We start from the raw sequence: 13,939 nt of genomic DNA on the forward strand, positions 1-13,939 counted from the left end.
GGTTTCCTTGATGTACTTCTGAAGCCTTTCTGCCTTGAGATCCTTTGATGATAACCATTGCCTCTTGCCTCTTTGACATCATCTACATTTCTTTTTGGAGTTGGTTTTCTACTTGGAGCAAGATTTCTTCTTGGAATAGGATTTCTTCTATTGTAGTCTTGATTTTTCTCCTTGCCTTTGCTGGAACTAGGAGCATCACAATTTCTTTCTAGCTTCTTCACATCTCTTTTGCTTAAAGCATTTTCATTCTTGTTTGAGGGTTCACCTGCATACCCGAGTCCTGATTTATCAGATGGACATCTGTGACAGTTGAGCATGTCATCCAAGGCTTGAGAGCTCTTCAAGATTTTGTTCATCCCTTCAACCTTTTTTCTGAGGAGGACAATCTCTCCTTCCAATCTTTCACACTCATTATTCTTCTTTGCAAGTTGTTCCTTAGTTTCTTCCTTGCTACGAGTAGCTTCAACTTCTACTATTTTAAGGGAGATGATATCTGACTTCATTTTGAAGATTTCTTCATTCTTTGCTTGACTGCTCTCCATTTTGTTCTCAGCTTCTTATGCATGTTTCCTAGCTTCTTGTAATTGAGACTTAAGGGAGGAGACCTCTACCTTGTACTGACCAATCTCTTCTTCAAGTTTGTTCACGCTCTTGTGCTTTTGTTCAAGTTGACTTGACAAGGTATTTTCCTGCTTCTTTGCTTTATTCAATTGATTTTTCATGGATATGACTTCTTCATGATGCTTCCTTTTGCTTTGATGAAATTCCTTCTTAAGTTTGGCAAGCTCTTCATCCCTTTCTTGTACTTGAAGCTTGATGAGGTCAACTTTCGTCCTTGTTTGATCTTGGTTACCAACTTGAGCTATTTTCTTAAGTGCCTCATTTTCTTTTTTCAAATTGTTAATCTCTTCCATGGCAGTCATAAGTTGAGCGAGGAGTTCTTCTACAAATTCCTTTTCATTCTTTTCATCTTCTAGGTCTGCTTCAGCCTTGATGTCATCATTCTCATTTTCAGCTTCTATGATGGGTTCATGATCTCGTTTTGAGTGAAGGTAATGAAGTTTGTCCCATATATCCTTTGCTGATGAATATTTTCCTACATTCTTCTTTATAGAATCAGGTAGCCCATTGAAGATTGTCTTTGCTGCTTTTACATTGTACCCCTTGGATTCTCTATCCATCCTACTATCATCAATCACTGATTCCCAAATTTCAATCCCTTGAGACTGTAAGAAAGTCCTCATTCTTGCTTCCCATATATTAAAGTTCCCACTGAGCCTTGGAGCCTCATCAAATTTATTGTCTTCTATTTTAGTAGTAGAGGGAGACACATCCTTAGGAGGATTGGAGACTTTCTTCCTTGACCTCGCCATTTGTGTTCTAACACTCTTAACTATGCTTCAAAAATACTTGAATGTGTATTTAAACTGACTGTGAGTACAGTAACACTGTTGAGGACACACAAAAAAGCAAGAGAAATACATTGGATTTTTTCTTGACTGAGTCTTCACTCTGTTGGAGAAGTTGTTGCAGCAAGAAATCCTTCCTTCGGCTTCTTTGACACCTTCAAAGAGCCTGGACAAGCTCCGATACCATGTTGGGAATTTCTGGTAATTCCAAACAAAAACTGAACATAACAGAATGCTTTGTTTTTCAACACAGCGGAAACTAAAAAAAATGTTTCCAGAACATAGAGTTTTACCCACACACATAAAAACTTGTATTCATTAAAAGACTACTATTACAAAAAAAGCATCTTCCTCTTACAGAGGGATTTCACCAGGAACGCTTCAGCTCCACAAAAAAAATTTACTCTGTCACTTCTGGAACAATTACTCTGTCCCAACTTACAAATTTACATTGCTATGTGTAAATATTTCTTACATCCACTGCTGTGTGAAAAAAATTTCACTTCTTCTTTTTACTCTTCTTGAAAAGATTTACACTGTTGTGTAAAAATTCTTCATACTCCTCTTGCATTCGCACTGCTGCGTGCTACATATTACATTAGATATTCAACAAACAAAACATGATATATTTATGTTGCTGTTTATTCCTTTTTCAAGAACAGAAATTACATTCGGGCGTTGCTGCGCTATATTGCAAAGGGATTAACACTACTACCACTTTGTTTCTTTGCTGCTGCATATTACATGTTTCAAAACAACAAAAAACATTTCTTCACGCTTATGTGTGCTCCCTATGCTCCCTATGCATATTTGCCCTCTTTCATTTGCGCTCTGCTGCGCTACCATTCATGGTAAACAAAACAAAAACAAATGAAATTACCTTCACGTTGTTGCGTGTATCATTACATTTTCATCTCTCAACAAAGAAACGTTATCTCTGCACTGTTGTGCATTACCAAGAGAAATTGACACTACTGTGTAAAAATTTCTCCCTTTCCGCGCTGCTGCGTTTTTCACATTACATTGCAAGTTCAACAAAAAACATAACAATTCATTTTTCTCTGCCATACTCCCGTAATTAATAAAATTAAATCTTTCACCTATATTTACCAACCATAGTACAATTTCATTAATTTACTTTTACTGAAAACTGGCGATCAAACTCAAAACTTTCACTTCACGTCAATCTTCATGTTGTAGGCCTGTACACAACCTTTGGCTTCAATCGACGGTGGTCAACTTTGCTTTCAATCGGACGACTGATGGCAATATCGCACAGCCACTTCTTGCCCAACGTTATGCTCCGGGAAAAAAGTTGTTTTACAAAACTACTGATCCATGTGTCCGCAGCTAATTGTAATCAATTCCCTCCGGAGGAAAAGCACCTCTCGGTGAAAAGCGGTGCGATGGAAGACTGGTGGTTTCCAAAAACTGTTTATGGTCACTGGAGCTGCATGGAAATTGAAATTACAATTTCAATAATTCACAACGTGTGATGTGCATGAATATAGTCGATCATGACCTTTTGATATGATTTATATGAAGTTGAGGTCAAAGAGTGAGAGGTCTCAAGTTTCAATCGCTACGACGTGGAGTGGTGGAAGCATCTTGGCGTCACTTGAGAGATCTAATTTGTTTGCATTGTTTGGAGGGTTTTCATGTTGAGTACTTTGGCACAAGGCTTTGATCAAACATAAACGCTTGTGTATCGTTGTTGAGCCATCGAGGAGAAGAGAGGTTTGATTGTTGTGAAGTGAGATTGTTGGAGGAGCACATCTTAACAGTATGTTAACAATCTGTGGAAGTGTAGAAAGGTATACACATTGATCAAGATTATTTAGTGCCCCTTTGACCATTGTTGGAAATTTAGTTTTGTGCAAAGAAATATATATGTGTTCTTTCTAAGGATGCAATAAATGAGTGGATTCTCTAGTAAAGCTTGATTTTTATTTTTATTTTAATCTGAAGATACAATTTACGTATCGTGTGGATATTTATGAAATAGAGAATTTATTTTCTTACAAATGTGTTTGAAGTAATTGGTGGTGTTATTGAATATTGGGTTTTATTGTCAATATGGTGAATCCACTTGCAAAGGCATACTTGAATGAGGTCAATAAATTGGATGGCACCAACTATGTTAACTGGAAATTCAAGCTACAAACACTTCTGGAAGGCTATGGTGTTTGGACTGTCACAAATGGAGAAGAAGAAAAACCTAACAACGACATCAATTCAAGACTTACAGAAGTGGGAGAAAAAAGCAAAGGTATTGTTAAGGATGTATGTTAAAGATAACATAATCCCTCATATTAGTGATTGCAAGACATGTAGTGAAACTTGGAATATACTGAAGGAATTGTATGAAACCAAAAATATAAAGAGAATCTTCTTTCTGAAATGTAAGCTCCTATATATTAACATAGAATAAAATGAATTTTTTAGTGCTTTTGTTTCAATAATCAAAGACTTGAAAGTTAAGCTGGGAGATATAGGAGAATTAATACTCATTATTGATCTAATAACATTCATGTTAAATGGAATGTCAAAGAACTATCAGAGGTTTATTACATGTCTTGCAACAAGGGAGAAATCTCCCACTTTTGAGGAATTGACAGGCATACCAGTGCAGGAGGAAGGGAGGTGCAGGAATTTGAAGCCTTGGAATCCAGATTTAGCATTGTTGATGAAGAAGAAGTTCTTCAAAGGGAAACAGGTAGGAGGAAGTAATGGTGGAAGTCTATCTCAGAAAAGACCATTTCCAAAACCAAATCAAGGTATGTCATCTGTCAGAAATGATTCTGGATTGAAATATTTTTATTGTGATAGGATTGAAATATTTTTATTGTGGTAAAAGTGGACATCTTGTCAGAGACTATTATAAGAAGAAAAGTGATGAAGATAGGCATAATAATCACAGAAGACATTCAGGGCATTTTACAAGAGAAGGCTTGAACTCTGATCTCAAAAACCTTAAGTTGTTTATTTCTAATGTCACGTTATGCGCTGAAACCTATGATGTTAATGCTTGTTTTGTGGACTCTAGAGCTTTGATTCACATGACATGCAATAAGGAATAGGATGATAACTTCAAGGAAATAAGCAATGGTAGAAACATCTATCTTGGATATTAGTGTGCACATCAAATCAAGGTATATGGTGATATTCCATTGACTTTACCAAATGACAGTGTCGGGCACATTCATAATGTTACATATTTGCCCAGGATCAAGAAAAATCTGATTTCTATGTCCACAATTACATATCATAATCTGAAGGTTGAATTCTTCAAAACACACAACATAGTAAAAGAATTGTTGGATCACTGAAAACATGTTGCTTCAGGAGTCAGAGTTGGAGGATTGTATAAGCTCGATGTCACCAGTAAGAGTCATAAAGCACTAACATCTACAACTATGTCAACAGAAAGCCTCTGACACCAGAGGTATGGTCATATCAATTATCATGACTTGTTTTTACTGCAAAAACAAAGAATAGTTGAATGAATCCTTATGTTAATGAATGAGTACGTTGCATGTGAAGGTTGTGCATTAGGAAAAATTCATAGAGATTAATTCCCCACTAATTTTGACAGGAGAAGAAGAGATGTATTACAACTTGTGCATTCTGATGTTTGTGGACCCATATAGACCAGATCCCTAGGCGGTGCTTATTATTTTCTATTATTTATTGATGATTGCAAAAGGTACACTTGGTGTACTTCCTTAGGATAAAGAGTGATGTTTTTTAGTATTTCAAAGAATTCAAAAACATGGTAGAGAAGCAAATAGGGAAGTTCATAAACATCCTCCACTTAGATCAAGGGGAAGAATATAGGCTGGGGAAATTCATCAAGTACTACAAGGATCATGGAATAATACAACAATTTATAGTACTCTACATTCCATAGTAGAACAGTGTTGAAGAAAGGAAAAATAGAACAATAGTGGAGTGTGCTTGGTGTATGATCAAAGGTAAGAATCTCTCAAATGATTTTTGGGCAGAGGCCATTAGTACTATTGTTTATTTAAAGAACAAAGTCCAACAATGTATCTTTATCTCAAGATGCCATTCGAAGCCTTGTATGGTTTTAAATCAACAAATCATCATTTTAGGATATTTGGGTGTAATACCTTTGCACATATTCTGAAGGAGAACAAACAGAAACTTGATGCTAAAGGTATCGAATGTATTTTTGTAGTATATTGTTTAGAATTTAAATCATATAAAATATGTGATCCATCTACCCACAAAGTATTTACGAGTAGAGATGTAACTTTCCATGAACAAGAAGATGAATGCAACAATGACAATAGCTATGAAAGGTGGCACATACTTCCTAAAGTTGAAGACAATAAATTAAATGCAGAAGCATAAAACAATGAGCAACAAAAGCTTGAGGAATAATCTAGTTATATGGACATCACGAGGAGTCAGAGCCTAACCAAAGGTGGAGAAGTACTTTCAGAGAACAATGATGAAGACAGTGAAGTACGAAGAAGATCTACTTGACATATTTTCCTGCTTGAAAGGTATAAGTACTATGCCCTAATGAGTAGTGTTTTGAATGTCATAAAACCCATGATTTTTAATGAAGTTAATGAACATGAAGAGTGGGGAAAATCAATGGATAAAGAACATGAATCTATAATTAAAAACCATATCTCAGAATTGATTGAATTTCCTAAAGGTAAGGAACCCATATGATGTAAATGGCTATACAAACCCAAATTTAAAGCAGATGGTACTATAGATAAATATAAAGCTAGATTGGGTTAAAAAGTGTACTCAAAAAAGGAGGGAATTGATTATGTATAAACATGTACACTTGTATCTAAATTAAATACTATTAGATTGTTAATTACATTAGCTACAAAGTACCATTGTAATTTGCACCAAATAGATGTAAAAACTTTTTTCTGGATGGTTGTTTAAAGGAGGAGGTGTATTTGACACAACCTAAAGGGTTTGTGAAAAAGAGGCGAGAATATTTAGTTTGCAAATTAAAGAATGCTTTGTATGGGCTGAAGTAGGTATCTAGGTCATGGTATGAGAATATAGATTCCTTCTTTCTTCAGTATGGTTTTACAAGAAGTCAAAGTGATCCTAATATGTATACTAAATTTGACGCAAAGGAGTATGTTGTGTTGATTTCTTTGTATGTTGATTATTTAATTATTACAGGAAATTCAGTTAAACTATTTGGTAGAATTAAGGTGCAGATGTCACAAGTAATTGATATTAAAGGTTCTTGCATAATTTGCTTTTCCTTCAATTTCTCCTTTTACTTCTTCTTTCATTAGATGACGAATGTCATATTCATCATCAATGGCATGATGTGGACATATAGAAGTATAATGACCTTCTTTATCACAATTGAAACAAAAAGAAATATATGATTCTTTAACATCCATGTGTATGTAGAGGGAGTTTTCTTGGGGATCACCTAAATTTCTCACATGATTATAGCCCTTCCTTTTCTAAGATAGCTTCTTCTTTCTCCTCCCTTTATTGGTCATAGCTTCTTTGATATACCTTCCAATAGTTAACTATTCTTGAAGGAACCTGATCTGATACCACCTGTTGGACCAAACATCACATTGAGAGGGGGCGTGAATCAATGTGAGAGAATTTTTACCATTTCATAACTTTTTTTTAACGTATGGTCATTTTGAAATGAAACATAACCTTATGTGTCATATCAAAAAATAGAACAATGCAGCATAAATTTATCATCACATGAATGACACATCAAGAAGCCATCACATCAATAACAATGAGAAATCAACTTTGACAGTGAAACCCATACAGTAGAAATCCACAAATTCTTCTTCTTATTATTCTTCAATTAATTATATAGATTTGCATGCTCTAACTTGTTGGAGGCACATACCCCCAAGATATGAAAGCTACTACTTGATTGAGGCACCAACCTTGAAATGTGCAAGTATCAATGCATTGTAAGCTAGAACCTTATTGAGGTTTTAACCTAGATGATGTGCAAGCTCCAACCTACTTATGCTCCAACTTGATTTAGGCTCCTACCTTAGTGATGAGCAAGCTCTGGCCTACTCTAAGCTCCAGCCTAATTTATGACCCAACCTCGATGATGAGAAATATTTTACTTGCTCTAGGCTCCAACCTCAAAGGAGGCACCCACCTCCTTCTTGAACTCCTTGTGGAAGTCATTTAAAAATATTTCAAACTAGATCCACTTTCATCATCTATAGTTATCAATCACTAAATCATAATTGATGTCATAATTGACCATCACAACCTACAATCATTTTCACTACCATCATGATCACAACCTACAACCATTGTAACTACAACCACTACCACTGCAACCTCAGTCACAACCTACAAACACTATCGTTACTATCATTTCCACTGCAATCATTATCACCAATATTCATATAAATCACTATCACTAGCTATCTTATTTTCTACCCATACTCTACTCCAACTAGTTCATTAATATGGACACATAATCTCCCTCTTGGAACTTATTTTTTCCATATATATAAAATAAATGTAACTATATCATAAACCCTCTAAACCATGGAACTAAGATCTTGGTCATCAAATATAGGTCAACATGGATTTCCATGCCTTTGGATGTATCCACCTTAGAGCCTTGATAATGGAACTTCTTCCAAAATCCAATTTGGACCAATAACGAGCCCAAATACCCATAAAACCCATACAAAACAATGTATTGAATTAAATTCTCTACAAATTCCCCCTTTGCAGGTGCACTTCTACAAAATGGTAATCCTACAATAGGCTTTCTACAAAAATTACATCTTCGATTGCTTAACCATTTGAAAAATTGAAACTTTGGGTGGAAAAAATAAATTAATAAAAAACCAATCCAAAGCTCATAAATTGTCAGATTGAACCTTCAACATTGGGTTCCCACTACATATTCACTACTAACTGTGTTGTTGGATGTTGCCTATAGTGCTATGTTATTACAATCATTTTTTATGAGTATTATGACTTCAAACAAGTGAGACTAGTTCCACTTCAGTAGATGGGGTATATCATCCATATCAACCCATGTGTTTATTTGACCAATCCACATAAATGTTGCTAGTGTAAAATCTGACATAGCTATGTATGAATAGATACCTGTGGGGTTAATGGCACCAGATATTCTATATTGGAATTACACTCGCTCTCCCACTGAGGCTGAGTGCATGAAAAACACAAAACACTTACTCTGTAATTAAAATCCAATCAATTAGATGAGAATCAATATCTAATGATAACCATATATGTTATATCTATTTGATAATGATCTAAAATTTTCATTGGTATGCAAAGAAAACAATTCCATTGTAGATTTCTATGGTTCGGTTTTTAGAATTTACACTCGGATATTCCACAGTTTTCATCTTTGCTTTGTCGACATTTCGAGTCTAGACCAAGACTTTTCGAGTCTAGACCAAGACTCATCATCAGGACTTGATTTACAAAGGAGAGAGCCAGTAGTGATAAATAAGGTTATGGTTGAGATGTCAAGTATGTGAGCCGACCAACCTACTGATTTGAATCTCTGCATTGCTTGATAAAGTGAAGATCTGACTCTTTCCTTTGTATTTTAACCCTTGTCTTTTCAAGATTACGTATCTCATTCCATGTTTCTCCTCCGTACAGGGTCGAGATAATGGATTGTAGATTTTTGTGGTTCGATTTTTTAGAATTTACACTCGGATATTCCACATTTTTCATCTTTGCTTTGTCGACGTTTAGAGTCTAGACCAAGACTCATCATCGGGACTTGATTTACAAAGGAGAGAGCCAGTAGTGATAAATAAGGTTATGGTTGAGATGTCAAGTATTTGAGCCGACCAACCTACTGATTTGAATCTCTGCATTGCTTGAGAAAGTGAAAATCCGACTCTTTCATTTGTATTTTAACCCTTGTATTTTCGAGATTACGTATCTCATTCCATGTTTCCCAACATAGGATCACTTAGTCGGTTTTTATGCCCCCTCCTCTTGCGTATCTCATTCCATGTTTCCCAACATAGGATCACTTAGTCACTTAGTTGGGAAAATGAGATCCTATGTCTTTTCGAGATAATTCAAAGCCTTAGCAGAGAACCAAAGTGAATGTCAAATCAAGTTATTGAGATAATATTGTGGTGAAGAAATATGACTCGAAGGCATTCCATGCTTACTACAAACAACATGGAATTAGAAGGCAATTTACAACAAGATACACATTGCAACAAAATGGTGTAACAAAGAGAAAGAACAAAACCATTATGAATATCGAAAGGAGCATGTTGAAAGGAAGAAACTTATCTATTAAGTATTGGGCAGAAGTAGTTGCATGTGTTGTTTATGTGATACACATATATCCTACAAAGAGTGTGATGAACACAGTACCAGAAGAAGCATGGTTAGGTATGTCATGCAGTGTATCTCGTCTTAGAGTGTTTAGATGTGTAGTTTATGCACATGTACCTAAGGAGATAAGAGATAAGTTGGATGAAAGAAGATAAAAATGCATATTTACCGGTTATAGTGAGAAGTCAAAAGATTACAAATTGTATAACCCTGTCACCAAAAAGACCATAATCAACAGAGATGTTGTGTTCAAAGAACAAGTCTTGGAATGGGATGGTAGATAAAATGGTTGATGCAAGAGTGCCACTCATGTAAGAAGAGGATGTAACAATAAAGGAGCAGAAATAATTACAAGAGAAGATACCAAACAGAGTCACACCAGCAAGGACTCTGATATTTTCTCAACAACATGGATCTTCAATCAGATCAATAGATCAGAATTCTCCCAAAAATTAGTCAAGTGATGAATCAAGCAATGGTAAGAGAAAAATGAAAAGTCTGAAAGATATTTATGATGATTTGGATGTTAGTTCAAATTTTACATTGTTTTCATTCAAGCCTTCTTAATTTGAAGAAGCTATAAGAGATGAAAATTGGGTGCAAGCCATTGATAAAGAAATTGAAGCTATTGAAAAGAATGATACATGGGATTTGGTTGATTTTCCAAAGGAAAAAATCTCATTGGTGTGAAATGCATGTACAAGCCAAAATTGAATGAGAGAGGAGAAATCGACATATTTTAAAGCAAGGCTTGTAGCAAAAGGGTTCTCGCAGCAACCGGGAATAGATTTTCGAGAAACACTTGCTCTAGTAGCCAAATTGGATATTATAAGAGCAGTGTTAGCCACAACAGCTCATAACAAGTGGAAATTGTATTAGATGGATGTGAAATAAGTCTTCTTGAATGGAATTCTAGAAGAATAAATCTATGTGCAACAACCTCCAGGATATGAAGTAGAAGGACAAGAAGATAAATTTTACAGGTTGAAGAAAGTGCATTATGGACTCAAGCATGCACCTAAAGCTTGGTATAACAGAATTGACAATTACATGATCAATAATGGATTTTTCAGAAGCAACATTGACCCTACCTTGTACACAAAGGTAAATGAGCATGGAAAAATTTTGATTATTTGTTTATATGCGGATGACATGATTTATACAAATGATCTTGAGTTAGATGCATTTAAAGCAACCATGAAGAAAGAATTTGAGATGAAAAATATTGGTCTTATGAAATATTTCCTTGGCATAGAATTTGAGAAATCTGAGAAAAGAATTTTTATTTGTCAAAACAAGTATGCTAAAGATTTTCTGAAAAGATTCATGATGGAAAATTGCAAACCTGCCCCTTCACCAATTGCAACATGTACAAAGTTAACTAAGGATGATGAAGGATCAAATGTCAATCCGACTTTATTGAAAATATTGGTTGGCAGCCTCATGTATCTCATAGCTATAAGACAGGATATTATGTGAGTGAGCTTGATCAATAGATTTATGGATTATCCAAAAGACTCACATTGGAAAGTAGGAAAAATAATTATGAGATACATAGTAGGAACTATAGATTTTGGCATAATGTATGCAAGCACAAAGAAGAAGGATTTTCCTGGATACACCAATAGTGATTTTGCAGATAGTTTGGATTATTGGAAGAGAACTTCTAGTTATGTGTTCTATCTTGGTTCAAGGATGATTTCATGGGCATCTAAGAAACAACCTATTGTGACACTTTCGTCAACAGAAGAAAAATATGCAGTAGCGACATCAACAATATGCCAAGAAGTATGGTTAAGAAGAGTCTTGGACATACTCAAGTAGAAACAACAAGGATCATGAAAAATATATTGTGACAACACCTCAGCCATTGCACTATCTAAGAATAATGTATTTCACCAAAAGAGCAAGCATATTGATACTAGATATTATTTCATGAGAGAAATAGTGAGCAATGGAGAAGTCTACTTGAAGCCTTTTAAATCGAGTGATCAATTGACTAATATATTCACTAATCCATTAGAAAAATATGTATTTAAGCTTCATAGAGGAAAATTGGGTGTTGTAACTCTAGCTAAGACTTAGACCAGCAGACATGTTTGAGTTGTCATGAGTCATGTTATGAAACTAGCTCACAAAAAGATAGAAAAGATATATCAACGCCTTAGAATTCAGCCTCTTCGAGGGGGAACCTCCTTTACATTACACAAATGAACAATTCTTGGATGATACAAATGACTAAACCTCCCTTCTATATATAGGGGTCTAAGGGGTCACAATATAATCAATCCGACATAACAGTATTAACATAAGGGCACAACAATAACAATAGTGGGTTTCTATGGGGCACATTAATAACAATATGGGGACAATAGGGGCACAATAATAACAATAAGGGCTACAATGACAATAGTAATGGGGGAATCACTAGTATTATATGGACCTAACATGCCCCTCTCCTTCTGAAAAGTGTTGTCCTCAATGCTTGAGTAGTTCTAGATGCTTCTGTATAAAATTCTCATCCTCCCATGTGGAATCTTTAGTGGATAAGTTCTTCCACTTGATGAGATACTCCGAAATTTCTCGATTTCATAGTTGTCGAGTTCTTGTTTCTATGATTGCTTCCGGTTCCAATATGATTTTTCCTTCCTCATCAAGTTTTAGCAATATTGTTTGAACTGGGAGCTTGTCACCTATAACCTTATTTAAACATGAAACATGGAAAACTGGGTGCACTCGGGAAGTTGCAAGAAGCTCCAATTTGTATGCCATAGTACCAATATTTTGCAACACCTTGTACGGACCATAATACTTTGGTGATAATTTATTATCCTTCTTAGATTGCTTGAGGGACATTTATTTATATGGTTGTAGCCGTAGGAATACCCAGTACCCTACATCAAAACTTATTTCGTTGTGATGTTGATCTGCCTGTTGTTTCATTCTATTATGCACCAACGTGAGTTTATCCTTTAAGATTTGGAGAACTTGTTGTTGATGCTCGATGTGGTGTTCCACTGGTTGAACCTTAGAATTTTCTCTTAAATATGATGTGATGGATGGTGGATGATATCCATAAAGTGCCATAAATGGGGTCATTTTTGTTGTAGTATGGAAGGAAGTGTTATACTACCATTCAGCCAGAGGCAACCATTTGACCCATTATGTATGTTTATCATATACAAAGCGTTAGTGTCGGTATCTTCATCCCTCCATCAGTGATCAAATTCTCTTTTTGCATGCATTTAGGTGTCCCATCCGATCAGCTGCATTCCATTAGGTCATGGATCAACTGATGGTAGTGGTTGATTATCAAGTTTCCCTCATGGTCTTTACCTTCTGGCCTATTTTCACAAGTTCAGGTCATTTACAGTCATTTTTTGTCATTACATTTGCAAAAGCCATTTTTATGGTTTTAGGTCTCATTAGGTCTAGGGTTTGTCACCATGGTTAGCAAAAAACTCAATAAACAGTCAGCAGCCACATGAGGAGGTCTAATAAGTCCACAAAATCAAAATTTCAATGATGATATACTCAATAAGTGATTTTTTCCTCAAAACCCTATTTTGAGGTTAAAACAGAGTTTTTATTCCTATGTATAAAAAATTTATGTAATTTCAAATTTTTTTTATATATGTAAGAAGTTCAGAGCTACTGCCCTAGCTTAGCTTGCCAACTCCAACCACTGTAGACAAAAACACAAGCATCAATGCATCAGTTTACCAAATGATTAAGAAAATTCAATTTCAATGGAAAAACAAAGTTCAAGACCAAAAGTGACTTTGACATTAGAAAAGTGGGTTTGAGATGAGTAAAAATTTAAAGTCATTCATATTTAAAGTGAAAGATGTCCTCTTCATCATTTCATTGTGCAAAATACTAAATTGGAGAGCGAAAATCACGATTTGGGAGCAAAGGAGACAAAAACCCTGTTTTTCAAGGCAACTTGACCTGGCACTGTGCATCAGAGGCAGTGCGTTGCACATCAGGCAGGCGTTGAGCATCAGAGGCAATTCTGCAGTGTAATTTTGAACTGGCGCTGCGCATCAGGAGGGTGTTGCGCATTGGGCCCAATGCACTGTGCATCAGTCCAGATTGTTCTAAATCATTCCAAATCGTGCCATAACCCTCAAATTTGCTATATTTTCATGCTACAAGTAAGTAATCAT

General features: G+C 35.4%; 1 protein-coding gene across 1 annotated transcript in view; it reads right to left on the reverse strand.

Annotated features, from left to right (window-relative positions):
- Positions 1–2,759: 2,759 nt before the first annotated feature.
- The window catches only part of LOC149185880 (uncharacterized), a 29,481-nt gene continuing 18,301 nt past the window's right edge, over positions 2,760–13,939 (reverse strand). Inside the window, exon 6 of the mRNA XM_089409157.1 lies at positions 2,760–2,859. Coding sequence (XP_089265283.1) covers positions 2,760–2,859 — 100 coding nt within the window. The remainder of the gene's footprint in view (positions 2,860–13,939) is intronic.

Source organism: Pinus tabuliformis, chromosome 3_1, assembly GCF_031772625.1.
Source record: "Pinus tabuliformis cultivar Carrire ecotype Pingquan chromosome 3_1, CPIR1, whole genome shotgun sequence".
Lineage (NCBI taxonomy): Eukaryota > Viridiplantae > Streptophyta > Pinopsida > Pinales > Pinaceae > Pinus > Pinus tabuliformis.